The sequence below is a fragment of the Vipera ursinii genome (genome assembly GCF_947247035.1).
Source record: "Vipera ursinii genome assembly, chromosome: 1".
In the NCBI taxonomy this organism is placed as follows: Eukaryota; Metazoa; Chordata; class Lepidosauria; order Squamata; family Viperidae; genus Vipera; species Vipera ursinii.
Window position 1 is genome coordinate 102650996 of NC_139512.1, and position 27990 is coordinate 102678985.

At 40.2% G+C, this 27990-nt stretch overlaps 1 protein-coding gene across 1 annotated transcript in view; it reads right to left on the minus strand.

Annotated features, from left to right (window-relative positions):
- Window positions 1–6578: 6578 nt before the first annotated feature.
- The window catches only part of USH1C (USH1 protein network component harmonin), a 57537-nt gene continuing 36125 nt past the window's right edge, over window positions 6579–27990 (minus strand). Inside the window, exons 19-26 of the mRNA XM_083349687.1 lie at window positions 27417–27941; window positions 26706–26825; window positions 16601–16642; window positions 15861–15914; window positions 13605–13704; window positions 12747–12856; window positions 10844–10899; window positions 6579–8322 (exon numbers count right to left, since the gene is read on the minus strand). Coding sequence (XP_083205813.1) covers window positions 8310–8322; window positions 10844–10899; window positions 12747–12856; window positions 13605–13704; window positions 15861–15914; window positions 16601–16642; window positions 26706–26825; window positions 27417–27941 — 1020 coding nt within the window. The 3' untranslated portion in view covers window positions 6579–8309. The remainder of the gene's footprint in view (window positions 8323–10843; window positions 10900–12746; window positions 12857–13604; window positions 13705–15860; window positions 15915–16600; window positions 16643–26705; window positions 26826–27416; window positions 27942–27990) is intronic.

Sequence of the window (27990 nt, forward strand, 5' to 3'; positions counted from 1 at the left end):
TCTATAATTTTTATTGATGGTTGTGAGGCCATCTGGGATTACTCAGGTAAGCAGCCATATTTTAAAGTGATTAAGGATATCACTTTTCTATTGTATAACAGTATGATTTCATTGGGAATAATTAGAATTTATAACATATGTGAACATTATTTTTCTGTGGTACAGTCCAGCTGTCTAAATAATACAGGAAAACAAACAGAATTTCTAGGATTGTTTATTATTACAGATATATCTGTGGTATTTTAAACCCTGTGTTATAATCAACATTTCAATATCGTTTTAATAAATTTTCCTACATCTGTGCAAATATGGTGTCAGAAAACTTAAAAACTCAGTCTCAAATATGTCTCTGTCCATGTTTACAATTTCTGTATTTCTGCCTCAATCTAATAAGGTAGCCTTTTGTCTATCAAATTCTTGTCTAAATAAGTTGGTTAGCATTTACAGTGACATATAATTCTTGACTGTTTTCTGCAATTCCCATTTCCTTTCAGAGTTTTGTGAGGACATTTGGAAAATGTGTAATGCTTCTAACATGGCCAAGAAATTCCTAAGAGACAATGACTGACTTTTAATTATTGTGAGAAAAATTTTCTCTAGATTATTGTCTCAAATACAGATGTCAAGGCTTTTTTAAATAAATAAATAAAAGGTTAAATTAAATAAACTATCCTGAGAAACTTGAAACATTGCTTCAAAGGAAATAAGCCTATATAGACCAATAACAAACTTTTTCCCTAAGCGTGGTACTGTTTTGGCTACATCTCTTTACGTAGCCAAAACAATACCACTAGTTTACAGAAGAGAGAGAATTAGTTAATAACATATAAGGAATTCAACTTTTATAGAAAAGAATCGATCTCAAAAACTTCAGAAAAAAATCTTCCAGGGAAAAATAATTAAGAAATCAAACAACTAAGGCCAATATATGTAGAAGTAACAAAATTGCCATGAAACAAACTTCTGAGGGTTTGGAGGTGCAAATGCTGAATTGGAATATTCTGAAAAAGGGCAGGGACTGATTGCACAACAATAGTTCACATTGCAATAACTTGTGCTAGTCTGACATCTAACACGAACAGCAGCACAGTGGTTATATGACGCAAAAAGTTTGCTTTTTTAAAAAGATCCAGATGTGGGGTTTATTGTGTTATGTAAACCTGATGTCTGAAATTTTGGTTTGCACAACACAATTTAAACTTCATGAGTTATATGTTCCAGTTTCTATTAACCCACTGGCAGCTGCTCTGGATTTGGATTATCAATAAACCCACTATATTAGCTAAGGAACAGCACACGATCAAGGACTATGATGGCAATTTGCTAACTACTTTATGTGAACAGCCTATATAAATGTAATGCTGTGAATGTAAAATGCTGTACCGTATATACTTGAGTATAAGCCGACTCGAGTATAAGCCGAGACCCCCAATTTCACCCCCAAAAACTGGAAAAAGTTATTGACTCGAGTATAAGCCGATCCGCCGTTCTGCAAGCCTCTGCCGCCAGCAGAGGCTCGATCCGCCATTTTGCAAGCCTGAATACACAGGAATACCCTGTGTAGCCGCGGCTCGTCGGCAGGTCTCCGTTCCTCCTGCCGACCTTTGGGGAGGTTTGGGCGCCTCCCCAAACCTCCCCAAACCTCGGCAGGTCTCCGTTCCTCCTGCCGACCTTTGGGGAGGTTTGGGCGCCTCCCCAAACCTCCCCAAACCTCGGCAGGTCTCCGTTCCTCCGCGCAGACCTGCCGACCTTTGGGGAGGTTTGGGCGCCTCCCCAAACGTCCCCAAACCTCGGCAGGTCTCCGTTCCTGTTTGGGGAGGTTTGGGCGCCTCCCCAAACGTCCCCAAACCTCGGCAGGTCTCCGTTCCTCCGCGCAGACCTGCCGACCTTTGGGGAGGTTTGGGCGCCTCCCCAAACGTCCCCAAACCTCGGCAGGTCTCCGTTCCTGTTTGGGGAGGTTTGGGCGCCTCCCCAAACCTCCCCAAACCTCGGCAGGTCTCCGTTCCTGTTTGGGGAGGTTTGGGCGCCTCCCCAAACCTCCCCAAGCCTCGGCAGGTCTCCGTTCCTCCGCGCAGACCTGCCGACCTTTGGGGAGGTTTGGGCGCCTCCCCAAACGTCCCCAAACGTCGGCAGGTCTCCGTTCCTGTTTGGGGAGGTTTGGGCGCCTCCCCAAACGTCCCCAAACCTCGGCAGGTCTCCGTTCCTCCGCGCAGACCTGCCGACCTTTGGGGAGGTTTGGGCGCCTCCCCAAACGTCCCCAAACCTCGGCAGGTCTCCGTTCCTGTTTGGGGAGGTTTGGGCGCCTCCCCAAACGTCCCCAAACCTCGGCAGGTCTCCGTTCCTCCGCGCAGACCTGCCGACCTTTGGGGAGGTTTGGGCGCCTCCCCAAACGTCCCCAAACCTCGGCAGGTCTCTGTTCCTGTTTGGGGAGGTTTGGGCGCCTCCCCAAACCTCCCCAAACCTCGGCAGGTCTCCGTTCCTGTTTGGGGAGGTTTGGGCGCCTCCCCAAACCTCCCCAAGCCTCGGCAGGTCTCCGTTCCTCCGCGCAGACCTGCCGACCTTTGGGGAGGTTTGGGCGCCTCCCCAAACGTCCCCAAACCTCGGCAGGTCTCCGTTCCTGTTTGGGGATGTTTGGGCGCCTCCCCAAACGTCCCCAAACCTCGGCAGGTCTCCGTTCCTCCGCGCAGACCTGCCGACCTTTGGGGAGGTTTGGGCGCCTCCCCAAACGTCCCCAAACCTCGGCAGGTCTCCGTTCCTGTTTGGGGAGGTTTGGGCGCCTCCCCAAATGTCCCCAAACCTCGGCAGGTCTCCGTTCCTCCGCGCAGACCTGCCGACCTTTGGGGAGGTTTGGGCGCCTCCCCAAACGTCCCCAAACCTCGGCAGGTCTCCGTTCCTGTTTGGGGAGGTTTGGGCGCCTCCCCAAACCTCCCCAAACCTCGGCAGGTCTCCGTTCCTCCGTGCAGACCTGCCGACCTTTGGGGAGGTTTGGGCGCCTCCCCAAACGTCCCCAAACCTCGGCAGGTCTCCGTTCCTGTTTGGGGAGGTTTGGGCGCCTCCCCAAACCTCCCCAAACCTCGGCAGGTCTCCGTTCCTGTTTGGGGAGGTTTGGGCGCCTCCCCAAACCTCCCCAAGCCTCGGCAGGTCTCCGTTCCTCCGCGCAGACCTGCCGACCTTTGGGGAGGTTTGGGCGCCTCCCCAAACGTCCCCAAACCTCGGCAGGTCTCCGTTCCTGTTTGGGGAGGTTTGGGCGCCTCCCCAAACGTCCCCAAACCTCGGCAGGTCTCCGTTCCTCCGCGCAGACCTGCCGACCTTTGGGGAGGTTTGGGCGCCTCCCCAAACGTCCCCAAACCTCGGCAGGTCTCCGTTCCTGTTTGGGGAGGTTTGGGCGCCTCCCCAAATGTCCCCAAACCTCGGCAGGTCTCCGTTCCTCCGCGCAGACCTGCCGACCTTTGGGGAGGTTTGGGCGCCTCCCCAAACGTCCCCAAACCTCGGCAGGTCTCCGTTCCTGTTTGGGGAGGTTTGGGCGCCTCCCCAAACCTCCCCAAACCTCGGCAGGTCTCCGTTCCTCCGTGCAGACCTGCCGACCTTTGGGGAGGTTTGGGCGCCTCCCCAAACGTCCCCAAACCTCGGCAGGTCTCCGTTCCTGTTTGGGGAGGTTTGGGCGCCTCCCCAAACCTCCCCAAACCTCGGCAGGTCTCCGTTCCTGTTTGGGGAGGTTTGGGCGCCTCCCCAAACCTCCCCAAACCTCGGCAGGTCTCCGTTCCTCCGCGCAGACCTGCCGACCTTTGGGGAGGTTTGGGCGCCTCCCCAAACGTCCCCAAACCTCGGCAGGTCTCCGTTCCTGTTTGGGGAGGTTTGGGCGCCTCCCCAAACCTCCCCAAACCTCGGCAGGTCTCCGTTCCTCCGCGCAGACCTGCCGAGGTTTGGGGAGGTTTGGGGAGGCGCCCAAACCTCCCCAAAGGTCGGCAGGAAGAACGGAGACCTGCCGAGGTTTGGGGAGGTTTGGGGAGGCGCCCAAACCTCCCCAAAGGTCGGCAGGTCTGCGCGGAGGAACGGAGACCTGCCGAGGTTTGGGGAGGTTTGGGGAGGCGCCCAAACCTCCCCAAACAGGAACGGAGACCTGCCGAGGTTTGGGGAGGTTTGGGGAGGCGCCCAAACCTCCCCAAACGTCGGCAGGTCTGCGCGGAGGAACGGAGACCTGCCGAGGTTTGGGCAGGTTTGGGGAGGCGCCCAAACCTCCCCAAACAGGAACGGAGACCTGCCGAGGTTTGGGGAGGTTTGGGGAGGCGCCCAAACCTCCCCAAACGTCGGCAGGTCTGCGCGGAGGAACGGAGACCTGCCGAGGTTTGGGGAGGTTTGGGGAGGCGCCCAAACCTCCCCAAACAGGAACGGAGACCTGCCGAGGTTTGGGGACGTTTGGGGAGGCGCCCAAACCTCCCCAAAGGTCGGCAGGTCTGCACGGAGGAACGGAGACCTGCCGAGGTTTGGGGACGTTTGGGGAGGCGCCCAAACCTCCCCAAACGTCGGCAGGTCTGCGCGGAGGAACGGAGACCTGCCGAGGTTTGGGGAGGTTTGGGGAGGCGCCCAAACCTCCCCAAACAGGAACGGAGACCTGCCGAGGTTTGGGGACGTTTGGGGAGGCGCCCAAACCTCCCCAAACGTCGGCAGGTCTGCGCGGAGGAACGGAGACCTGCCGAGGTTTGGGGAGGTTTGGGGAGGCGCCCAAACCTCCCCAAACAGGAACGGAGACCTGCCGAGGTTTGGGGAGGTTTGGGGAGGCGCCCAAACCTCCCCAAACAGGAACGGAGACCTGGGGAGGTTTGGGGAGGCGCCCAAACCTTCCCAAACGTCGGCAGGTCTACGCGGAGGAACGGAGACCTGCCGAGGTTTGGGGAGGCGCCCAAACCTCCCCAAAGGTCGGCAGGAGGAACGGAGACCTGCCGAGGTTTGGGGAGGTTTGGGGAGGCGCCCAAACCTCCCCAAAGGTCGGCAGGAGGAACGGAGACCTGCCGAGGTTTGGGGAGGTTTGGGGAGGCGCCCAAACCTCCCCAAAGGTCGGCAGGAGGAACGGAGACCTGCCGAGGTTTGGGGAGGTTTGGGGAGGCGCCCAAACCTCCCCAAACGTCGGCAGGTCTGCGCGGAGGAACGGAGACCTGCCGAGGTTTGGGGAGACGCCCAAACCTCCCCAAACGTCGGCAAGTCTCCGTTCCTCCGCGCCCTGCCTGCCTGCTTCTTTCCGCTGCGGAAAGAAGCAGGCAGGCAAGGCGCGGAGTTTGGGGAGGTGCGCGCGCACCTCCCCAAACCTCCCCAAACTTCGGCAGGTCTCGGACGGCGGTGGCTTGGGAGAGGTGCGGGCGATCCCGGAAGCACCAAAGCCTCGGCCGCGCACAAGTCCTCGGTAAGTTTTTTTTGTTGACTGGAGTATAAGCCGAAGTGGAATTTTTCAGCCCAAAAAGTGGGCTGAAAAATTCGGCTTATACTCAAGTATATACGGTAATTGCTTTTAGAATGTCCATAATATCAAGAAAAGTTTCATGTGTTAGTTTACTATGAGTCCCAGTGTTCTGTAAGTTTTCTATTTTTCTGTTCTCTCTAAGGTTCTATGTGACATATAACTGCATTTCTCTCTTCTTCCTGTCCTCCTCCAGTTGGGGTTAACTCAGTGGTCCTTTGTATATGGAAATCTTTATATTATTATTCCTATTTATTATCTATTGCATTATGGAAAACATGAGTCCAGAATCTAGGAATGAACCAATGCAGAAATTAAGATACCTAATCATTTTGTCATTACTCTTGTTAGACTATAGGGCAAAGATCTTTGGTTGAATCATCTGAAATACCAAGAACTGAATCTGGGAAATTCTGTTCCTGGAGGCTATTCCGTGACTGGTGCATCAATAGGAATTATATAAGGTTGCAAGTTCATACAGAAATTCCTGAGAATCAGGAAGTGGTGGCAAAGTACTGGAAGACAGAGGCGGACTTGCTATTCTGCTTACCCTATATGTCCTAGCTGAGTGCAATGGAGAAAGTTATCCTACTACAGGGATGCTACTGGTAGCCATCAGCAGTGTCTGCAGGAGAGGCTCTGAAAGATGGCAGGTCATGAGAGAAGCCCACTCCTTTTGTACATGTAGTGACACTGCACCCATCACCTTGCAGATTTTGAGGCCACATTGTGGATGCTCATTATGTTCAACTGATAGTTGGCTTTTTTACATGGTATCAGAATACTGTTAAAATTCAAAATAGTTCATATATTTGGCAATACACATTTTATCTCAAAATATTGCCTTGAAATACTTCAGTTCTCAGCTAGAATTTTAATAGTATTCTGATAATTATTAGAGAAAGACCACTCACTCTACTGATATATGAAGCAGTCAAAATCATGTGAGGTCACAATTAAGAAACACACCAATATTTTAAGAGGTTTAAGAAGTTTTGATCCTTATTTAGGTATCATGTCACACTGCTTTAGGTTAGGATACCTAGTAATTTAACCATACAATTCAATATAAGAAACCAAAGGCATAATCTTTACAAAATCTGTATTATCATTTTTGTAACTGCTTACTCATAAATATTTTAAATACTAGTAAATTAGAAAAGGATACTAAAGGCAGCATAACACTTACAGTAAAATTTAAATGAAACTGCAAATACAAAAAAAATCCTACATGTATTCAGAATAAATCTGTATGATTCTTTTAATGAAAAGTTGTTTTGATTGACAATATAGGGCTTTGATTCCAAAATGCCTATCAAATAATTTCATGAATATAAACTTTGATACATGGGGTTCATATTAAAATTAAATATTGATATTCTGTAGTACTTGACGAATATAATCATCATCATCTACAATAAAGTACACACATCTATTCAGTATTTATACCAATATGGAAATTATTCATTTGGCTCAGTGTTATGTGGAAAACTAGTATGCCTGTAATCTACAATGTCACAAACTGATCTATATAAAGAGAAATTTGTTTCTGTGTGTGGCAATTATTTGATTAAACCAGTGCAATGGCTTTTGCAGCAAAGTGTGAATGTGTCAAAATGATGATAGTTGCATAGTGCCACCATTAGGCAAATGCTTCTTTAACTACTTAAAGTAGCTAAGTCACCTGGTGACATAGCATAAAATGTGGCGTTTACTTGATGGTAGCATCTTGTATCCCAAACTCTGCAAATGCCCTTGTCTGAACCAATAGAATTTCACTAGTATAATTTATGTGAAATATGAATAGTGTAATTGATTTTATCAGAACATGGATTGCCAAGTTACCTGAACAGTATATTATTTAATCACTTTAAAATTGCCTTTCCAGCAATGAATAGCTTAAACTCTGGTCCAAAGCAAATTTGCTGAAAACTACATACAAAAGCAATTTATGAATTATAGTTAGCTTCTGTGCTAACTGACTTAAAACCAGCAGAATTTTAAAATAAGTCTGAAGTGAGTGAAATATAGCATAATACTCTGTTCGACTTATATTTTCTAATTTTCTAACTGAGAACTGAAGTTAATCTTTTTTTCCTGTTCAACAACAGATATTTTCTTATTTTTGTCTCCACTCCATTTTTATTATTCCTCTCCTTTTATTCCTCCATTCCTTTCATCATTCCTATTATAGCAACTGCAATCTCTCTTGAATGGAAGTGGATTTTTGGTTGATCTAACTAATTGAAATGCCATCAAATAATCACTAAGATAACAGTATATAATGTTAATTTCTTAAGAAAGATGAGTTGTTTTTTTAATTAAAATCAGAAAATAGGAACTCAGTTACACTTTGCATAGAAAAAAAATCCCACTAAATTTCCCACTAATTTTGTAATAGTATAAGTCATAGGATGATAGATCTAGTGACTCTTTTCCAAATCTGTGTAGAGAATATACTTTCTGGAAAATGGGTTCCACTGATTTCACTTTATTTCTGTTCAGCTTTCTATGGGACTATAAATATATTATTTATGGAAAAATGACTCTCTCGATTGTAATGACAGTTACTACAAGATTTTATATGAATTGCATTTTGTTTTAAAATTGGCATTTGTCTCTTTTTATCACCTACAGTGAGTTTTTACCTATATGCTGTTACTGTATAACTGGGGAACAGTAATAGCTTATGGGAGGAAATGAGATGATATATTGTTGTAAAAGCATATTGGCCTTAGTGACTTAAATAATCTGGTGTCCTTTTTTGTACTTGTTGATCAAAGATTTGTAGCTGGGTAAGGATGAGGATTACATTGGTAGCTTTCTTCAAAAGATGTATTTGGTTTCTCTCATGTTGTTAAAAAAATGTCCTGAAATAGAACAAAGTACAAAAATACAGTTAATGCCCACCCAATCCAGCAATAACATAAAAAGCAAACTGTGAACCAAAGTCAAAACTTTACTTCACTTATTCTTTACTTTTTCACAAGAAACTGAAAAAATTATCAGCATGACAAAACCACTAAGATGCTTTACTAAGGATGAGTAAGATTTAGCAAAGGTGAGGATGTGGGAATAAGAATGTTTTTGTGCCTCTGGTGGTAAAACAAAAATACAGAGTTCTTCCTTAAGATGAGCTGCATGAGCTATCGCTTCCACAAAAATATGGTTAGAAAATTACCCCAAAATCTTGTGTTACAACACAAGAAAGAGTGACTCATTTGTATTTTCTTTTCACCATCAAATGGATTCTGAACTTCATCATTTTCTTAGTTAACAGAATAACAGAGTTGGAAGGGACCTTGGAGGTCTTATAGTCCAACCTCCTAGACTAGTTCATAAGCAACTGGATCTTATAATTACCATATTATAATTAGTATGAATTTTTTTCTTAGGTATCATAAATGCACTATGTGTTTCTACGCATATTTATAAAGAAGGAAATCTCACTGAATTATATTAGGGTGACTTCCTTTTATATTTAATTGTTTGCTGCCTTCAGATTGGTGGATCTAACATTTCCTTGGGAATCAAGTCCTTACAAATGTAATTATGTGTACTACTAGTAGACTAATATAGGATTGAACTGCCCGAATGGTATAGCAAATGAAATTTATGAAAATATATTTAGATAACTTGTTAAAATATAACAGAAGAAAAAGAAAATTAAAAACAAAGAAACAAGCAGCGAAAAATATTCAAAGCCCACTGTGAACAGTAAGATTTGTTTTTGACAGTCCAGTTCCAAGGCATTTAAATGCTAGACTGATTTTCATGGAACTTGAAAATCAAGTAACTATAAACTGTGCAGATCTTGGTACATTCTGAAAACAGGAAAGCTATTCTTAATGATTTTTCTAACAGTACATGCACAACAGCATAACACATTGGTTGATGTGTGGTGGAAATGCATCCAATCCTGGGAAGTCCTTATTTGGGAGTGGCACATTAAACAATAACCTAGACTAAAAAGATAGCCTACAAGAAGTGGGAAAATGCACATCAAACTTGAACAGCTAAAGAAAATGCCACTATCTGTACAGTATTTTATAAACATAGCATAATACAGTATTATTTTTAACAGGATCTACGGTTAGTACAAATTAGGAAAATGTAATCTATTTTGTTTTTAAAGGGATGTTACAACAGAAAGAACATTTTGAAAGACTTATCATTGGCATGCAAAATATAAGAAGGCACATGCTTTGCAAGTGATGCATTTGAAAAAAATGAGTTTAGCTCCACTATTACCCATGGGAAAATGCTGCATGGTTTACAGAGGCAGGAAAAGCCGTGCTCTGTACACAGATGCCTGCCCTCCAAAGCCTTTCCATTTGGCTTGGAACTGATGGATTATTCAAGAGCAGTAGCACTAAATACACAAAATGCGAAATATAAAATAAGGATGGAAGCTATTTTTTTGCAGGTTTCTAAGCCTAAGCCTAATTTTAGGATTGCAATGGCTTTTAAAGGAAGGAACATTTACGTTTGATAAAAAGTTTAAAAAATCTGTAACAGCATCCCTTTCCCTCCTGCTCCCCATTGTTACATAAAATGAATGTAAAATTAATGCAATTAATAGCCAGTCCCTATTTATGATACCAAGGACTCTTTCATCTTCTACTTCTATTAATATTGTGAATCAATATTTGAGATGAGTTTGGGTTTGAATAGACATAAATAAACTACAATATAATCCACACAGTAGGGATCTGTGTGAATTATACAGTATACATAGATGTATAAAGGTTCCCCCGCACATGCGTGCTAGTCATTTCCAACTCTAGGGGCCGGTGCTCATCTCCGTTTCAAAGCCGAAGAGCCAGCGCTTGTCCGAGGATGTCTCCGTGGTCATGTGGCCGGCATGACTAGACGCCAAAGGAGCATGGAACGCTGTTACCTTCTCACCGGAGTGGTCCCTATTTTTCTACTTGCATTTTTACGTGCTTTCGAACTGCTAGGTTGGCAGAAGCTGAGATGAGTAACAGGCGCTCACTCTGTTACGCGGCACACGGGATTCGACCCGCCAAACTGCCGATCTTCTGATTGACAAGCTCAGTGTCCTAACCCACTGAGCCACCGTGTCCCACATAGATGTATAATAGCCCTTAAAGGGTTCTCCTCTACTTGTTGTCTTGATAGTTTTTTTCCCCTACAGTATTCCATTGCTAGCTGTTCTTGTACATTTTTAATGATACATTTTTATCTCAACCTATTTCTTCAGACTTCTCTACCTTCCAAATGGACTAGTAGCTTATTTTCCTTTGCTGACATATATCCAGTTTGATTGCTTTGTCTTAATGGGTAATAACTAGAGGTGGGGTAAAAGACTTCAGTCGAAATTGAATAAAAGGGTAATCTAGTTTATGTCTCTGAATGCAGAAGTCTTACATTTCATCATCATAATCCTTGGGAGGAGACACTGCAATGACCAAGTCAATCCAATCCTGTGGAAGAAATATTTAATCAATACGAGATGAAATTGATCAGGGAATGAAAATTACATTTTCAGAGTATGCTTTCCTTACACAGCATATTAAAAAGGTTGCTTGTTATGAAAATGTGGTATATGAAAAAGTGAGCATACCCACCACTCTTTCCCTTTTTGGAATAAGCAACATTATGGAAAGTACAGACAGATCAATTGCGCCAGATCAATTAAGTTTGTTCGTTCATTCATTCATTCATTCATTCATTCATATCCTGCCTTTGTTATTTTCACAAATGAAGGTGGCAAACATATTCAACACACCTTCCTCCTCCTATTTTCCCCATAACAACAACCTTGTGAGGTGAGTTGGTCTGAGAGTGTGTGACCAGCCCAAGGTCACCCAGGTGACTTTCATGGTTAAGGTGGAACTTGTATCACCATCATTTCCACACAGATCTCTCAACTGCTGTTAATATACCCTCCCATTCCCTCACACAAAACTCTAAAATACTTTTAACACTCCATCATCTGAATTTCATAGATCTTGTTTCTACTTCCATTCATCCCACTGGAGGCTCCTTATTTAGCCCACTTTGCCAATTTCAATAAAATTTATTTCCTCCAATAAAGAGGAAATATTCTCTGATTTCTCTCTATCTCATTTAACATCTTCTTTCATTATACCCCTTTCCCATTCCATTTGGGAGGTTAATCATTTTGCAAGTAGGATACATACTTTTTTTTCTAGCAGTCACTCCAGTTTCCTACATTACCTTCCATTGCTCATTTCCCCCTAAGGTCCACTTTTGATGCTTCTAAAAATGCCCTGTCCCACATTCAGAAACTTTCATCTCTCTTGCATTGTTCACTAATCCCTTCAGTCTTTCATCATAAGCATCCCACCAAGTCAGAAGAGCATGCAATGTACAGACACACATCATTCAGGAATACAAAAAGAATGGATTATGTTTCTGAAGCATCTTGCTTAAACAGAAATGAAGCAATTTTGAATCTCAGTCTCTCTCTCTCTTTCCCCCCACCCGTCTCTCTCTCTCCTTTGTCAAGAGCAATTTCTATTCTGTGCAGAGTCTTATTTGAGGAATATTATATGAATATATATAAAAGATCAATCACATGACTATCATTGGGAATTTCTTCTGAATAAGCATAGATGGGATGGAAATAATACAGAATTATTCTGCATATATTATAGTTTCCATGTTTAAATAAATCAGTTCTTAACTGGCCACATGAATCTTTTGTTCTTTATTGAAAAAAGGGAATTTGATTATTTGGCATATAATTTTATTTTCTGCACACTATCAATTATTTCATTATTTGTCCAGTCTTAGTTTCTTGTAATTTAGTTAGAATATTTTTTTATTTTGAAAAATAATTTTAAAAAACTAGTTTTTAATAAAATGTAATGACTGCTAATAATATCCATGCTTACTTAGCAAAGTCATGTTTCATATTTTATTATTTCATTGTAAGGTTTTAAGATGATAATAACAAATGTTTCTCCTGAACAGTCATGTCCAACTCTAGTTTCTTAGCCAAGGGAACCAGAATTGACCAAAGATGCTGCCATGGTCATGTGCACGGAATGCTGTTACCTGGTACCTATTTATCTACTTGCTTTTGCATGCTTTTGAACTGTCTGGTGGGCAAGAGTTGGATTGTCCCTACGTTGGTTACCATTCCTGTATAAGGGTTATAAGGGCTATTCTGTATAATAACTATATGAGTTATTAATTTTATCATAAATTTATCAGTAGGCTAGGAATTATTTATTGCCACTTCTTGGGAAAAATGGATATCCGATATATAATTTTGAGAAGAGACTCATCCCTTCCAACTTACCCCTCCCACGTTCCATGCTTTCGCAAGAGCTGCCCGAGCTTCATCCAGCTTAGTATCCAACAAAACCTTGCCATTTACAGCCATTATTTCATCTCCTTTCACAATACCTCCTGATAAGGGAAATAAAGGGCAAAGCAGCAAGCAAATCCATATTATCTTTCTTTTACTGTTCTGCTTTTCTGACTTTTCTTCTTCCACAAAAATAGCTGTATAAGGTATTTTGTTTGGCTGCACAAGAAATGTTTTTCTGTAAGCAGTCATTTTTTCTACTAGAAGCTTCTAAAATTGAATTATCACAATGTTAAATCATGACATATTACACTACCCTTATTTAATTGTGCCATTTATTATATGTAGTTCTTATTTATCTTCATTCTGGGTTAATAATGAACATTAAAACATATTAGTTTTCCAATCTCATTTAATTTACCAGACACCACATCTTTGAAGCTATTTAGGGAACAGATAAAAGTAGGGTCACTGGTGTTATGTTCTAAAATAATAAATTTTGTTGTTTAACTTTTATATTGATGCCTATGTCAAATACATATATACATTACTGAAAATGTTTTGTTAAACATTTTGATAGTTGAGTAGTTAGGAAGAAGTAATCACTTCCCAATGCACCAACCAATTAGATCATGCAACTTTGTTTTCATCATAAATTTTTCCAGAGTATTTCAGAAAACTGCAGAAAACTCTAAATACTGAATTTTAATTTAAATGTAAATATTTTAGATATAAGTTTATCCCAATCTGGGGATATAGTTTGGACTTCTAGAAAATACCTAACTAAATCTAACTTGTAAGTGTTAATATGCCTTATATTCCAGCTTTTTTTTCTTAGTAGATACCCACCATGCTTGTCTGCAGCACCACCCTCATAAATAGTGGACACCACTACTTTTCCAATTGGGGAATCAATGCCGCCTTCTACTGCAAGGTCCAATGATCCTTCCTATTAAAAGGTTTGGAAAAAAATGAATATATAGTATTAGTCAACCACTGTTTCTTGAATTAAATATTATATATTTTCCTACTTAATTTTCTGTTATGAACTTACAAAATGAGTTCCCCTTCTCACTCTAACCCAGATTTGAAGTTAAAGGTTTGTAAATAAAGGGAGAACTGGTTTACCATAGTTCCACTGTGGATAGACCAGTGGGTATAATCTTTATGTGTTACTTTTCTATAAAAATGGTAGCAAACTTTACAATAAAAATTATAATAGAAAACATTAGATAGGACAAATGAAAGTAACATACTGTAGTCAACAGTGTTAATCAAAGAAAGTATTTAAAATCATATTAAGTCAAATAACCACAGCAACATAGATGTGATTAAAAACCTCAGAGAACAAAAAGGCAGTTGTCCAAAAATTAAAGAAAGGTTGTCCATCCTTATGCCATCTGAAAAAGATACTTTACGAATGACACATCAGCACCGAAAAGGCTTTATTCCACACTGTATTTATCCATTCTCAAAAGTATTGGAAAGTGGTTATATAAAGAATTTCCTAAGATCAGGCAGGTTCATTTAGAAGGTCCTGCCAATGTTCTCAACCTCAGTGAAGGGTCAGTAAATATAAAATTGTGGAATTGCAGACATGTATTCTCACAGTTACAGACATTAACTGTGAGAGGGACCTTGGAGTCCTAGTGGACAATCACTTGACTATGAGCCAGCAGTGTGCAGCAGCAACCAAAAAAGCTAATACAATCCTGGGTTGTATAAACAGGGGCATAAAATCAAGATCACACAAAGTATTAGTACCGCTTTATAAAACCCTAGTAAGACCACACTTGGAATACCGCAGCCAATTTTGGTCACCATATGACAAAAAGATGTTGAGAGTTTGGAAAAAATTCAGAGAAGAGCAACTAAGATGATCAAAGGCCTGGAGACTAAAACATACAAAGAACGGCTATGGGACTTGGGTTTGGCTAGTCTAAGGAAAAAAAGAAATAGGGGAGATACAATAGCAGTGTTCCAGTATCTGAGGGGCTGAGGGCAGAGGGCTCCAGGTTGTTCACCAGAACACCATAGGGAAGGACAAGAAACAATGGTTCAAAACTGATCAAAGAGAGAAGCATCCTGTAATTAAGGAGAAACTTCCTGACAGTGAGGACAATCAACCAGTGGAACAGCTTGCCCCCAGAAGTTGTGGGTGCTCCATCACTAGAAGAGACTAGACCAGCGATGGCGAACCTTTTAGAGATCGAGTGCCCAAACTGCAAAGCAAAACTCAGTTATGTATCATCGAGTGCCGGGTGGGTGTGGCCCATTGGGTGGGCATGGCTGCAGTGGTAATGGCAGACTGGGTGGGACTAAAAAGTTCAATCAATCAGTTCCAACTTTGTGAGATCTTTTTTCCCCCTGCGAGAAGTTGAAATTGATTGATAGAACTTTTTTTTCCCCACATGCAGCGGCGGAGGCCTAAAGCGAAAAGGTTTTATAAAATCCCGCTGAAAGCCTAGGACTGGGGCAACAGAACCTGTGCCCACAAAGAGGACTCTGTGTGCCACCTGTGGCATGCGTGCCATAGGTTCGCCACCACAGGACTAGACATTCACCTGTCTGAGACAGTATAGGTTCTCCTGCTTGAGCAGGGGGCTGGACTAGAAGATCTCCAAGGTCCCTTCAAGCTCTATTCTATTCTATTGTATTCTATTCTATTGTATTCTATTCTATTCTATTCTATTCTATTCTATTCTATTCTATTCTATTCTATTCTATTCTATTCTATTCTATTCTATTCTATTCTATTCTATTCTTGTATTCATCCATCACCCACACACGTCATGTATGGGCACTTTATCTGAACTTGCCCAGTCATCTCATAGGTTTTATTTGCTTCTTTCTTTCAATAGCATGATATTCCACACCAACAAGACTGTAATGAAGTTCTGATCCAAAGCCAATGAATAAAGAAACAACTAAGTTGAAAAATGAAGCATGAAACAAATGTATCATAGCTGCTGCTGCGATCGGAGCTTAATTTTCCATGTTTTATCTTTCCAGTGGGAAGACTCCTCTCTGAATTCTGTGAAATGGAATTTCTCTACTGAATGTAGTAATTGCAGTACAATATCTATCTTCCATCATAAACAGTACCTTTTTTATATGAAGGAGTCGTACATCTTTCCCCATAATCTGATCTGGCGAAAACTAGCAAAATTAAACAAATGTCAGTAAGCAACCTCTATTACAAAAAAGGGAAATACACAGATCCTACTTTATATTGAGATCATTCATTAGTCCATGTATCTCAGTACTGACATTCCAGGGTTTATCCATCCCACTTGTACCAAAATTACTGAATCAAAATCACCTTCTTATGAGGAAATATTACAATTGGGTGTCATTTTCCCCTCAGAAAGAAGGGGAATAAAGGGGAATCTTACAGACTAGTCTAAAAATTTGATGTGGAAAATGTGTTCAATATGAGGAGATTTAGAAATGGTAAAAGCAAGTGTTGCTGTTTTGCAACATATATTTAAGCTAGATAATTTGCTGATACAGTGACAACTTCCATTTATTTATCATGTATGAAAGATATGGTTATTAAATTTCATGGCAGTGTTACATCCTGAATCAAAGGGAACATGCTTTGATAATAATTACTAGACAACAATGCTGAAAAAGTATACATTTTGTATCCTACTTGATAGCTTCCTGGGTACATTTGGATAGCCACTATGTCACCCAGCTGGATCCAGCATTTTCCACCTGAATCGGCAGGATTTTCATCTAATCAAGCAAGGTTTTTCTTGGGTACATATCATGTACTGAATGTGAGATGTTCAGCACAGGCCCTTCTCCCTTAGTGGTCACTTACAATTCACGCTTCTTACCATGGTGTAGGGATCAAAGTCCTCCACATATTTTTGGAAGCCCTGAAAATAAAGATGGTAATCATAAACATGCATAGTAGCTCTAAATAAAAATAATGATAAAATGAACTGAAGCGAGAAAGAAAAGCCAGAAAGAAAGAGATAAATTGTATGTTCCTCCTGACATTAAATCATGCAAGCTTTTAAGGTTAGATCTACTTTTTAGAACACAAGAGTTAGATAATTTAATCTGAAGGTTTCCTGAATTTGTTCTTCACATTTACTGTAGATTGACCATTTATTTTAATCCATCCAACATGAAGGTCAGGAGCTAGATAAATGTTGATTAAGACCTTTGTACTCCTCTAGCATAATTAGAGTAGAACATGTGGGAATTAAAAGCAGGACACTGGACTGCTGACTATCATGAGAAACACAAAGTGGAAAGCAATTGTAAAACATATTTATTTAACTCGTCAACAATATTCTGTAGCAAACAAACATTGTTAAATCTCTGAAACATAAAACATCCTGTTTCACAGCTCAGCTGCTTTGCTCCACTGAACTTCCTAGGCAAGGAATTAAACTATGTTAGGATATAACTGTAGCTGGAATCCCTTGGCTAAAATTTCAGGCCACTGCTATATTTAAAAGCTATAATTACAGAGGCCATAACTGGCCTTCCTATTTACAATAAAATCAGTGGGGCACAATTAATTTTTTTAAGTGTATAGGAAACGATCCTTACAGCAGAACTAAACAGGTTTAATATTTTTATGTAGAATAGTGCTGCTTTATTCATTTTAGTATGGCTTAATCATATCTAATTTACTCCTTGCTATCTCCTCACCTAATGAATTCCAGTTCTATAGCTCCAATTTGTAAGAGTCGTTCTTTGGGGAATAAATATGGTACAGAGACTCCAAGGGTGCCTTGGATCTTCTCTATTGTGTTGTTACAGTGAGGACAGAAGGGAAGAGGGGATGTGGGGAGGCATACTTTATTTGAGAATGAGACAACTCACCACAGATGACTCATCACAGCTGTCTCACCATGGCCATCTCACTACAGCTTGCTCATGCTGGCCAACTCGCTGCACTAACTCACGATGGGACAACTCGCTGTGGGACAATTCAGCATGGGTTAACTCAAGAGAGAGACAAATAGAATTGTAGCTCACCTCTGGCCTTGAGGATTTCTAACTTGAGAAGGTTTAAACCTAAAGCAAGACAAGGCCCGCTGCAATTCACTTGTCCCTCTCTTGAGTTATCCTGTGTTGAATTGTCCTGTGGTGAGTTGCCCATGATGAGTTATCCCGCAGCAAATTGGCTGGGTGAGTCAGCCTGGGTGAGTTGTCCTAGACCAGGGGTAGGCAACCTTGGTTCTTTTATGACTCATGGACTTCAACTTCCAGAATTCCTGAGCCAGCCATGAGTCATAAAAGAGCCAAGGTTGCCTACCCCTGTCCTAGACCTTACCTATTTGGATGTGCTACTATAGATCTTTCCCCTTCCATTGATATAAACAGGAATAGATTAGTATGCTGGTTTTTGGACTGCTTTGGGAGTCTGAAAGGAAAAGTGGGTTTTGAATCAAGTTCCCAACCTGACCTTCTTCCTCTATAACCAAAACACTGACAGAGATGAAAATGGTAGTTCCCAAGTTCCCATGCCCCTTTATAACTGAGTCCCCTTCACTGCTTATGGAGAGAGAAAGCTACAACATCTAATGATCTCTAGGATGATCTAATGAATAAAACCTTGGCTTCTTTAGTTGGTTTAGAACAATTTTATCCAATATTTTGCTGTAGGCTTTGCTAATCAAAATCATGTGAACAATCAGTTAAAATAACATCATAAAAAAGAACAGCACATAACAGGTTATATGGGAACTTAACATACATAGCACTAAACTTAGATCTCTTCCTGATAACTGCTTGTTCAGCATGAAACAAATTCTTAAATCTAAGCAACCCTTTTGTTCCTTCTAAAAAGTCATTAATATCTATAGCCCTTGCTAGGTGCAATGGAATGCATTAGGGCACTGGTGTCAAACTGCCGGCTGTGGGCCAGATGCGTCATGCAGAAGCCACGCCTACCCCAGCTCTGGCAAGGGGAAAAAAGTCATGATACGTCACAACATGTCACGTGACGCAGCGAGTTTGACACCCCTGCATTAGGGGCATTGAGCAAAGAGCAGGTGAGATGCTGCCAGGAAACAATCAGAGAAGAGGGCCAGGAGCCTCAATCACATAGAACAGACATAGAAACAAATTAAGAAAAGACTGAAAAGACTTTCAGACATGCAAAATTGATGTCAAACCCTCCCAGATAAATCAAACAGGAAATAGGACTTTATGAAATAATTCTATTTTATGGTAAGGCTACATGAACAGAATCTTGCAAGTCTGAAATTACAAACTTCCCACCCACCACTTTTAAATCCCTGATCCATTAGGGCAGGTCCTTTCTCAGATTTGTGTGATGGTTAAACAATTAGGGTTCCTGCCTCTCTTCTCTGATTGCATCCTAGGCAGCTTCTCTCCTTACCTTTCCTCAAGGCCATACTGCATTCCATTACAACAAGGAACTTGATGTTCTACACATCTACTGCCATTTTTGTCTCAGTTTTCCCCTTGTTAATACCTCTAGGCATGCAACATACATGGAGATTTCACAGTAGTATGGATGCAGCAATGGTATCTTGAGAGCAAGGATAAGCAAACATTCATGAGGCGCTCAGAATCAGCATCAAGTAGGTCCAGCTCCTCCCAAGAAACTATGGCTTTTGTGAACCCCTCACTTAATTCTTTCCTACCTAGTGTTTTTTTACCCAGTAAGGATCTTTGACAGTTGGGCATGAGTTTAGCCAGCAACTGGTTAGCATAATCAGAGGTGTGATATGCTATGCAGACGACAGGCAACCGAGCAGGACTGAATAGGCTGATTGGGCAGCAATTATACCGTGGAAAATAAAGACTGAGAAGATCCCAGTCAGCCCCAGCCCAGTTGCCTGTGATCTGCCTAGCACACTATACCTCTGAATATGGCAGCTACAGTTGCTGGTGATACATCAGGAAATCTATTTTTTAGACCAGGGTTGTCAGCCTGCAGGCCAGTTGCATCATATGGAGACCGTGCCCACCCCAGCTCCGGCAATGCAAAAAAAACTCACGACACGTTGGGACATGTCATGTGATGTGGCAGGTTTGACCCCTGTGTTCTAGACCAGGGGTCCCCAAACCCTGGTCTGTGGACAAATACCGGGCTGCAGCATGCCAGCAACTGGTCCGCACAAACAAGAAAAGCCCCATCCATGGAATGCAGGCAGCACATAAAACTACATACTCTCCAGTCCGTGGGAAAACCTCTCTCCATGGAACTGGTCCCTGGTGCCCAAAAGGTTGGGGACCTCTGTTCTAGACCATGGTCACAAAACCCTGAAGTCCAACATTGCCCAACAGATACTAGCCATGAAAGCCTACACCAACCAGTAAACCTTTGACAGTTTTTGAAAAAACAATCTAAGCATTCTTTGTCAATTATCTAAGAATACTAGAAAAGCTAAGATGAACACAGAATATACTCTTTTACAAAATCCAACCTTAAACCTTACAACCACTGGAAAAGACAGCTGCAATAGATTTACTAATTTGAGAACTCATCTATGCCACCTTGGCCATTCTGGGTGGATTCATGCAAGCCATCATTTTCTTCATTTATTACCAAACCACATTTTCTGAACAATATCAATTAATTTCAACAAATGATCCAGTAGAAATAAGATAGAATTGAATGGAAAAAATATTCATATTCCTTGTTGTATTATATTAGAATGAAAAGATCTAAGAGTCACTAGTAATAATATCAAATGACTGAAGAATTTATAGCATCTTTTTGTATTCATAGCCAGTTTCTTCATAATCTAGCAGAGCTGCATGCATTCATTGAAAAACAAACAAAGATTGCTATTTGCATCTTTATCAATGTTATGAGACAGAAACAAAAGATAAAACTGGGACAGCTCACTAATATCACACATATATGCAATAAGGAAATAGGATTTTACTTGTTTTTTGTTAGTTTTAAATGATGAATTGTAAACCACCATTCTTTTAAACATCTCTTGAGGCTGAAAAGAAAGAAAAACAACTCACTGAATTATCAGCTAGTTCATTAGCCATGCATTGCTCCACTCCTTCATGCTCACATGCATTTGAATGTCTTTCAGTTTTACATTATCTATTCAAAGTTATTTGGAATTACTGAGAAAAGCAATCCTGTAGGATATACATGGTTTTCAGAACTGTGGACAGGCAAATAGATGATGGTTACAAAAGCCTGCTCTTCTGGACTATTCCAATTTTTCATGGGAAAAGCTCTAGAAAGGAAAGGTAAGAAGCCAGGAGACAACCATCAATGTTTAACTGAATTCTTCCTCCCCCTGAGATCCATTAATATCAGGTTGTCCTGTAAGAAGAATCTCTAAAGGAAAAAGAAAGAAATAAGGCTGACTCAAAGGTGCATATAATTTGGACAACTTTCTGCAGATTTCTTGGCCATCTTTTCAGAAATAGTTTGCCACTGCCTGGGTCTGAGAGAAAATGATTGGATCAAAGTTACTCAGGGAGCTTCCATAGCTAATGGAGAATAAGAACTTACAGTCTTTTGGCTTTTAAGCCAGCACCTTTAACCACTATACCAAATTTCCACACTCCCAAGTACCGTACTGAGGCACTTCTCGAAATTGTATTTTTACCATTTTACAATCAAAATTTGGCTAAAGTTGCCACCACTGAACTTATTCTAATGCATATCCAACTATTTATTACAGAAGCATAAGCATTTTAATTATAAGAACTTTTTCAGAAGACAGAAGCACTGAAGCCCTTCCAACCCTGTGTTTGTAGGCCACAGGTGTCAAGCTTGATCATGAAGTTTTTTGTCTTTGTGGAGCTGGGGTGGGCGTGGCCTGTGCATGACGCATCCAGCCAAGGGGTGCCAGTTTTGATACCCCTGTTCTAGGTTAATGAAAGTTTTAGCAACTTTGCAGATTTTTGAACACGCATCTAATGATTCAGTGTTAGGATATATATATAGGACATATATTGGCATAATGTGTGTGAGGTACAAACTAAAGAATAAAATGGCCAAAACTGTTGCTAGTGTTGCTATACGCTAGCAAAAAAATCCTGTCCAGTTGAAAACAATTATATTCTGGAAATATTTCACAATGGTTTATTGAAAATAAATTGTGTTTTCAGAAGCTCATTTTGAGTAACTTGATGCATTTTTCAGTTTATTCCCTCTATAAAATGGGCTAGAGTTTCCTTTCATTAATCTGACACTGAATAATAGAGCCTTAGAGGAAATTCAATTTCTTACAGCAGGTTTATCCTTATCAGTTCCATGTATCATTTCATAACGTGAGTCTGGAGCATGCTCTGGCCAGGGAATAATATAAGAACTTTAAATTCAGAATCCCCTGGCAATGGTAAAGAAGTGAGGCTGGATAACAGTCTGTCAGCAGATGTGTTAGAATGGTAATTTGAGTTAAATGTGCTGATGAAGCTACACCTAAATTGAAACAGTAGCTCATTTACTTGCTATTTGAAGAGTGTCAATAAAATGGGGGGGGGGAGGGAACCTATTTAAATTTCAGATTAAGCTCTTTTGGTATTGCTTCCATCTGCAAAAATATTAAAGAGGCTAAGATGTGATATTCTGAGAAAACTACAAGATCTCCAATAATTTGACTGAATTTATTACTGATTTATTATTACTTTCATTCTCTCCACTCTCTGCTTTGACTAGCAGGAAGAGTCTAAATCTAGCCAATGTGTTCCTTTTGTCCAAGTCCTCTGAATCATTTGGAAAATTGAAACGATGGCCCTCAGTCACCTAATGGGTTTCCTGCTGAAAATCTCTGCTAAAGGTCAGGTAAACTCACAAGGGCTGACCAGCAAAGGAATGAGCCCAGAATAATCTGGCACATTATTCAAGAACGTACAAACTCTGTAATACTAAATTATTATTGAAATGTTCATATTAAAATATATATATTTTAAGAAAAGAAGTACTCTTTACAGTCCCAATTTTTTTTTTTTGCTTTTGTTCTTAAATTTGCAGAAGGACGTTTATGGAGCCTGGGAAACAAAAATGAACTTTTCCAACATGGCAAAAGCCAGATGGGGTTTTTCTCCAATAAGCCATGCATAGGTCTATCTATTAGGAACTCTATCAGAGGACCAAGAGGCTCACAAAGAGCCTACTTTGATTACGCACAGATAAATTGCCCAGAGTCACTGGGAATTGGGCAAGATATAAATTTAATTAATTAGATTATTATTAATAATAATTAATATACATTAATTTACTAATTCATTTAATAATGACCAACATCAGCTAAAGAAATGGCAGCTGTGACTACAGATTCTTGGGAACTGATTATAATATAATTGTTCAGTAATATAATTATATATACTAAATCTTATAAAATATAAGATAATGATATAATAACTTTGTACATCATTACATAAATATAATACTTGTTTTTGCTAAGTGCTCAGTGTGCCAATAACTACTGGTGGGCCCAGTGGTTTTTGGCACACTGGGTGCTATGCAAAAAAAGTATATATTTTATAAGTATGGCATTGACCAAATTTCCATCTTGCAAAATACCATACTGCTTGGATCTGCACTTATACTACATCGATACATTACAACATCCTAGGCACTTGAGAAGAACTTGAATGATTACAGAATAAGAACAAAAGAGCAAACTCGACTTTCTCTTTACTAATACATATAATCTACAGTAGTGGCCAAAATTGTGGAAACCTTTTGGGAAAAGTGTATTTTTGAAGTTTGATGGCTAATAACACCACTTTTTTTGGAGTAGTACCATAAAATTATATATCAATGGAAAGATAATTTAATCAAGAATATAATGCAACATAGTTTGTTCAATTATCTGTTATAGCCAAATAACCAGAAAAAGGAAGCACAACTTGCTTAGGTTGATATCAGATAGCTTTTGTTCATCTGATTGTAGCTGATGGGCATGAGTGTTTAGAGAGCCAATCAGGTATCATCTTGTTTTGGAAATGAGACAATCAGATCACAGTGGGATTCAGTTATTGATGTCAGCATCAATTTCTCATCGTCCTGTGCGCTCCCACAGGGAGGGCCTCCTCAGGGTACCGCTGGTCAAGGATTGCCGACGGGCGATCCCCAGGTGGAGGGCGTTCTCTGTGGGCGCGCCCGCCCTATGGAATCAACTGCCAACGGAACTCCGGACTGCCCCCGACCTTCATTCATTTCACCGGGACCTAAAAACCTGTCTCTTTGAGCTATCTGGCCTGGACTGAGGGGTTTAATGTTTTAAATTGTGATTTTAATTTTTTGCGGCTAGACTTAATTTTATTTTATTTTAATTTTATATTTTATTGTTTTTAAATTTTACCTTGTAAACCGCCCTGAGTCCTTTGGGAGTAGGGCGGTATATAAACCAAATAAATAAATAAATGTATTGAAGCTGAGAGGACATTTGTCAGTGTATTATGTGATCGCTATCATTTATGAGCTCGTAAAATATAATAAATGAAACTAATGGTGCAAAGAGTTGACTGGTTGCCCAGAAAGCGATGTAAAATAGTATTATTAAGTGAACAAGGCTACAGTTATAAAGAATTTAGAAGAAAAATTGGTGGAAACTTAACCAAAGGTGGCATTTCTACTGTACACTTTCCCCAAAAGGTTTCCAGAATTTTGGCCACTACTGTATACATAATACGTATAGAGATTTTAGAGATTAGAGGTCTCCAAGTAGAGGGTGGATAGTTATCTCTATGAGATACAGTAGTTGATATTGCATCAAGCAGGAGGTTGAATCAGAGACCTCTATATCTCATCCAATCCAGTGATTCTGATATATATACACATACAGGAAGAAGTAGAGTATGCTAGGAAACCCTATTCTGAGTGCCAAAATCTCATGTTTTACTATGTAGGGTAGGGAGAAGCAGAGTTAACAAGGAATTAACTAAGCAAATGTATGCACAATGAGAATTTGATATACATTTGAGATGCCTGGAAAAGCTCCCCCTTTGTAACATTTTACAAGATTAAGTAAAATCCACAATTTTCTCAAGTCTTCCCCCTATTATTTCCAAACCCATGGGAAAAAATATCACCTCATGAAACTAAAGTTTAACAGGACAAAAAACAGTTGGCATCAATGAAAGACTGTTCCCTCCAAGTTGGTCATGTTTAGTAAAGAACTGTGAAAGGCAGCAGGTGAAGAACAGATGGTGTATTTTTCCCTCCCCAGTTATGTTCCTTAGAAGCAATCTACTACAAAGCTAAAAGCTAGAAGAAAACTTCCATTGATCTCAATCAATATCTGAAAAATCTGGAAAATAAATTAAGAATTTATTGTTCCATGAGGCCAGATATAGTAGTATCCATCTTGACAAAGCAAAATATTTCTGATTACAACTGGCAATTGAAAAATGCAAACCAAATATTTGCTAACTATAGTAACCTTGAGATATTTCATTAATTATTGAAAGCATTCAAATTATTTAGCTGCACTCTTAATTATAACTGAATGAATTGAATAAAAGGCATCTGAAAGGCTACAATTAGAAATGGTAAACCACAGTCTGATAAATTGGGTGATAATGCTCATTTTTGCAAATTAAAATTTTTTATTTAAAATGATATAATCAGAAGTGTTTTAGTGGGAAACTGATCAATTCATGCTTAGTTTTTAGTCAGCTCTGGTTGCACATTGATTTTATGCTAGAATAAATTCTTAAAATGTCAGTTCATTTTAAATATCTTTTCAAATATTTTGTTTCAGAACAGATTTCATGGAAATTGAATTTCTCTTTAATTCATTTTTTAAATTATTCTAGACAGGTGAAAATCAGATCCCTATTTCAGTCCAAAAGACAATTGGTCTCTTCAGCTTTGGAAACAGAAGCCAAAAGATAATATACCTAGCACTACATCAGGAGGATAATTTAGATTTTTTTTAGTTTACTGGTAGAATAGTCTTAAAGGATATAAAAATGTTCTTTCAGCTGTTTATGGATAGAACAAGAAATGGTCTAATTGATAAATATAGAAGACCTTTCATTCTATTTTTATTTTCTATTTTATTTCTATATTCTATTTTATTTTCATTCTACTTTTCTGCTTGCCTAATTCTACACAGATATTAATACTTGATGCTAAATTAAGTATTAAGTAAATTAAGTCTTACAATATAGAAAGCTTAGTTTATTCAGTGTGTATCCCAAGTAAAACTCCAATTGTGTACAGTATCTCTATTCTTACTATACTATTTTCTCAAGAAAAATGGAGGGAATTGTACAGATATGATTGAATGGAAAAACATTTTTATTCTTAGTTCTGCATTTTAAACTTTTGTTTTATAATCTATTTTGCTTGTAGCAACCACAGGGGAGATGATAGGAAGTGGTTTCATATTATGTGTTAGTGGACACACTGAACTTTTGGTGTTAAAGTTTTTGTGATGATTGGGTGGTGGAAGAAACAATGAAGGATGGCAACACTGGGCTGCTTCTGCCAAGAGGGTGGCAACAGGAGAGACCTAAAGGATTTTGGAAAGCCAGGTGGAAGGGCAGGTCTGCCAGATACCAAGTTTGGAATCTAAGAATGCCAATAATTTTATGACTACAATAGGCTGGTAAGTGACCCTTTTTAAAAACCAATTTCTTTAGTTATTTAATGACAGTCCGTTTGTCCCCTTGTTCCTACGCTAAGCAAGAGTCTGTTCTGTAGCTTCATCCCACCCAGCTGCATTATTCTATAGACTTAAAGAATTCCTGAACCCTTGAAGTTATTTAACATTGGCTACAGAGCAAAAGCATAGTAAAACGAAAAACAAAACATCCACAAGGAGATTATGCAAAAATTCAACCAAATGCTTATTGTGCAAAACAAAAGTGTTTAACATATTTTAATTTTTAAATATCTCTTAATTATTCAGTGCACATTTAAGCTAGAACCACAGCAAGCAAAGTTGGCAGTGATAGTGGGACACAGCTGGTCTCCTATGCATTCAAAGCATGCAGAATAAATCAGCATAAACTTACCAGTGCTTCTGATTTGGTTATGGGTCTGACTACAGTATTGTGGTCAGGATGCACCATAACTGGTTTGGACACTATAGGTACAGCTGGATGACGCTGGGCAGGGGTGCCTGGAGTAAATTGCTACAGGGGTTCCAATGTAAGAATGTTACAGAAAGGAAGTGCATATTTTAGGCAGACCAAAAACTCTTTTCTGGGTCCCACTAGATCACACACTTAATAAGACGCTCTGTCCAATCTCACCAGAGGTGGATCCCTCAAATAAGTAGGTCCTGTGCCATAACACAGGTGTAAACAGCATCTTTAATTGCCCTCAAAAACTAGTAATCACTGCTTCTTGCTCTGGATTTGACAATACGGTACTTTCTTTTCTACCCTCCAAATCACATCTGCCAATAAACAACACTGCTCACCCTGAATCGTGGACTAATCTTAAGATATTACCTAGCTCTTCAGGTAATATCAGCTCTTTATCCTGTATAGACAGGATTAAAAAAGTAATATAATTTATAAAAAATGCTTCCATGCAGCATACTGGAAAAAATGATGACATGACAGTGAACATAATTAAAATGCACTTATGTAAAGTTATAAAAATGAGAAATACGTTAGAACAGTATCATACAAGGTAAAAGACACAGTGGAAAATAGTTTCATATCTTGATAACCTGAAGCAGCCCCACAGAACTGTGAGTGCCACAATCTATCTCATACCTTTGGACTGGAAAGGTAGGTTTGCTTGCCACATTGGGCATTAACTGGACCAATCTTTCTTTCTTTGCAGTTTTTCATTTCCCAGTCATCCAGGGAATCTTCTGCTCCCTCAGGCTGAAAATTGTGGCAGCCAAATTTTTCATCCAAATGAGTGCACTTTGGATAATGGAGAGTGCCAGCAGTCTGCATGGAAGGATGAATGGGTGGTGGAGATGGTGGTAGCAAAGGAGGTGATGGCACATGTGCCCAAGGAGATGGAGAGGGCGATGGAATCCATGAAGGTGAATTAGGTATTGGTGCTGATCCCTTAGCAGCTGGAATATTTGGTGGAGAAAGTGGATAAGCCACTGAGGCTACAGGCACTATATGGGGTAATGGAGGCAGAGGTGCTGGGCGTTTTGAAAGTTTGCCAGTATTATCATTTATGCTGATATCATCAAGGTCAGTGGTATGGAGCTGCAAGCCACCAGCAAACCTTCGCACAGATGTAGCAGAAGCAGAAACAGCAGGACGTATACCTGTTTTCTAGTATAACAGATTTATTTTAATGCAGCACCTGCTTAAAATGACTGAA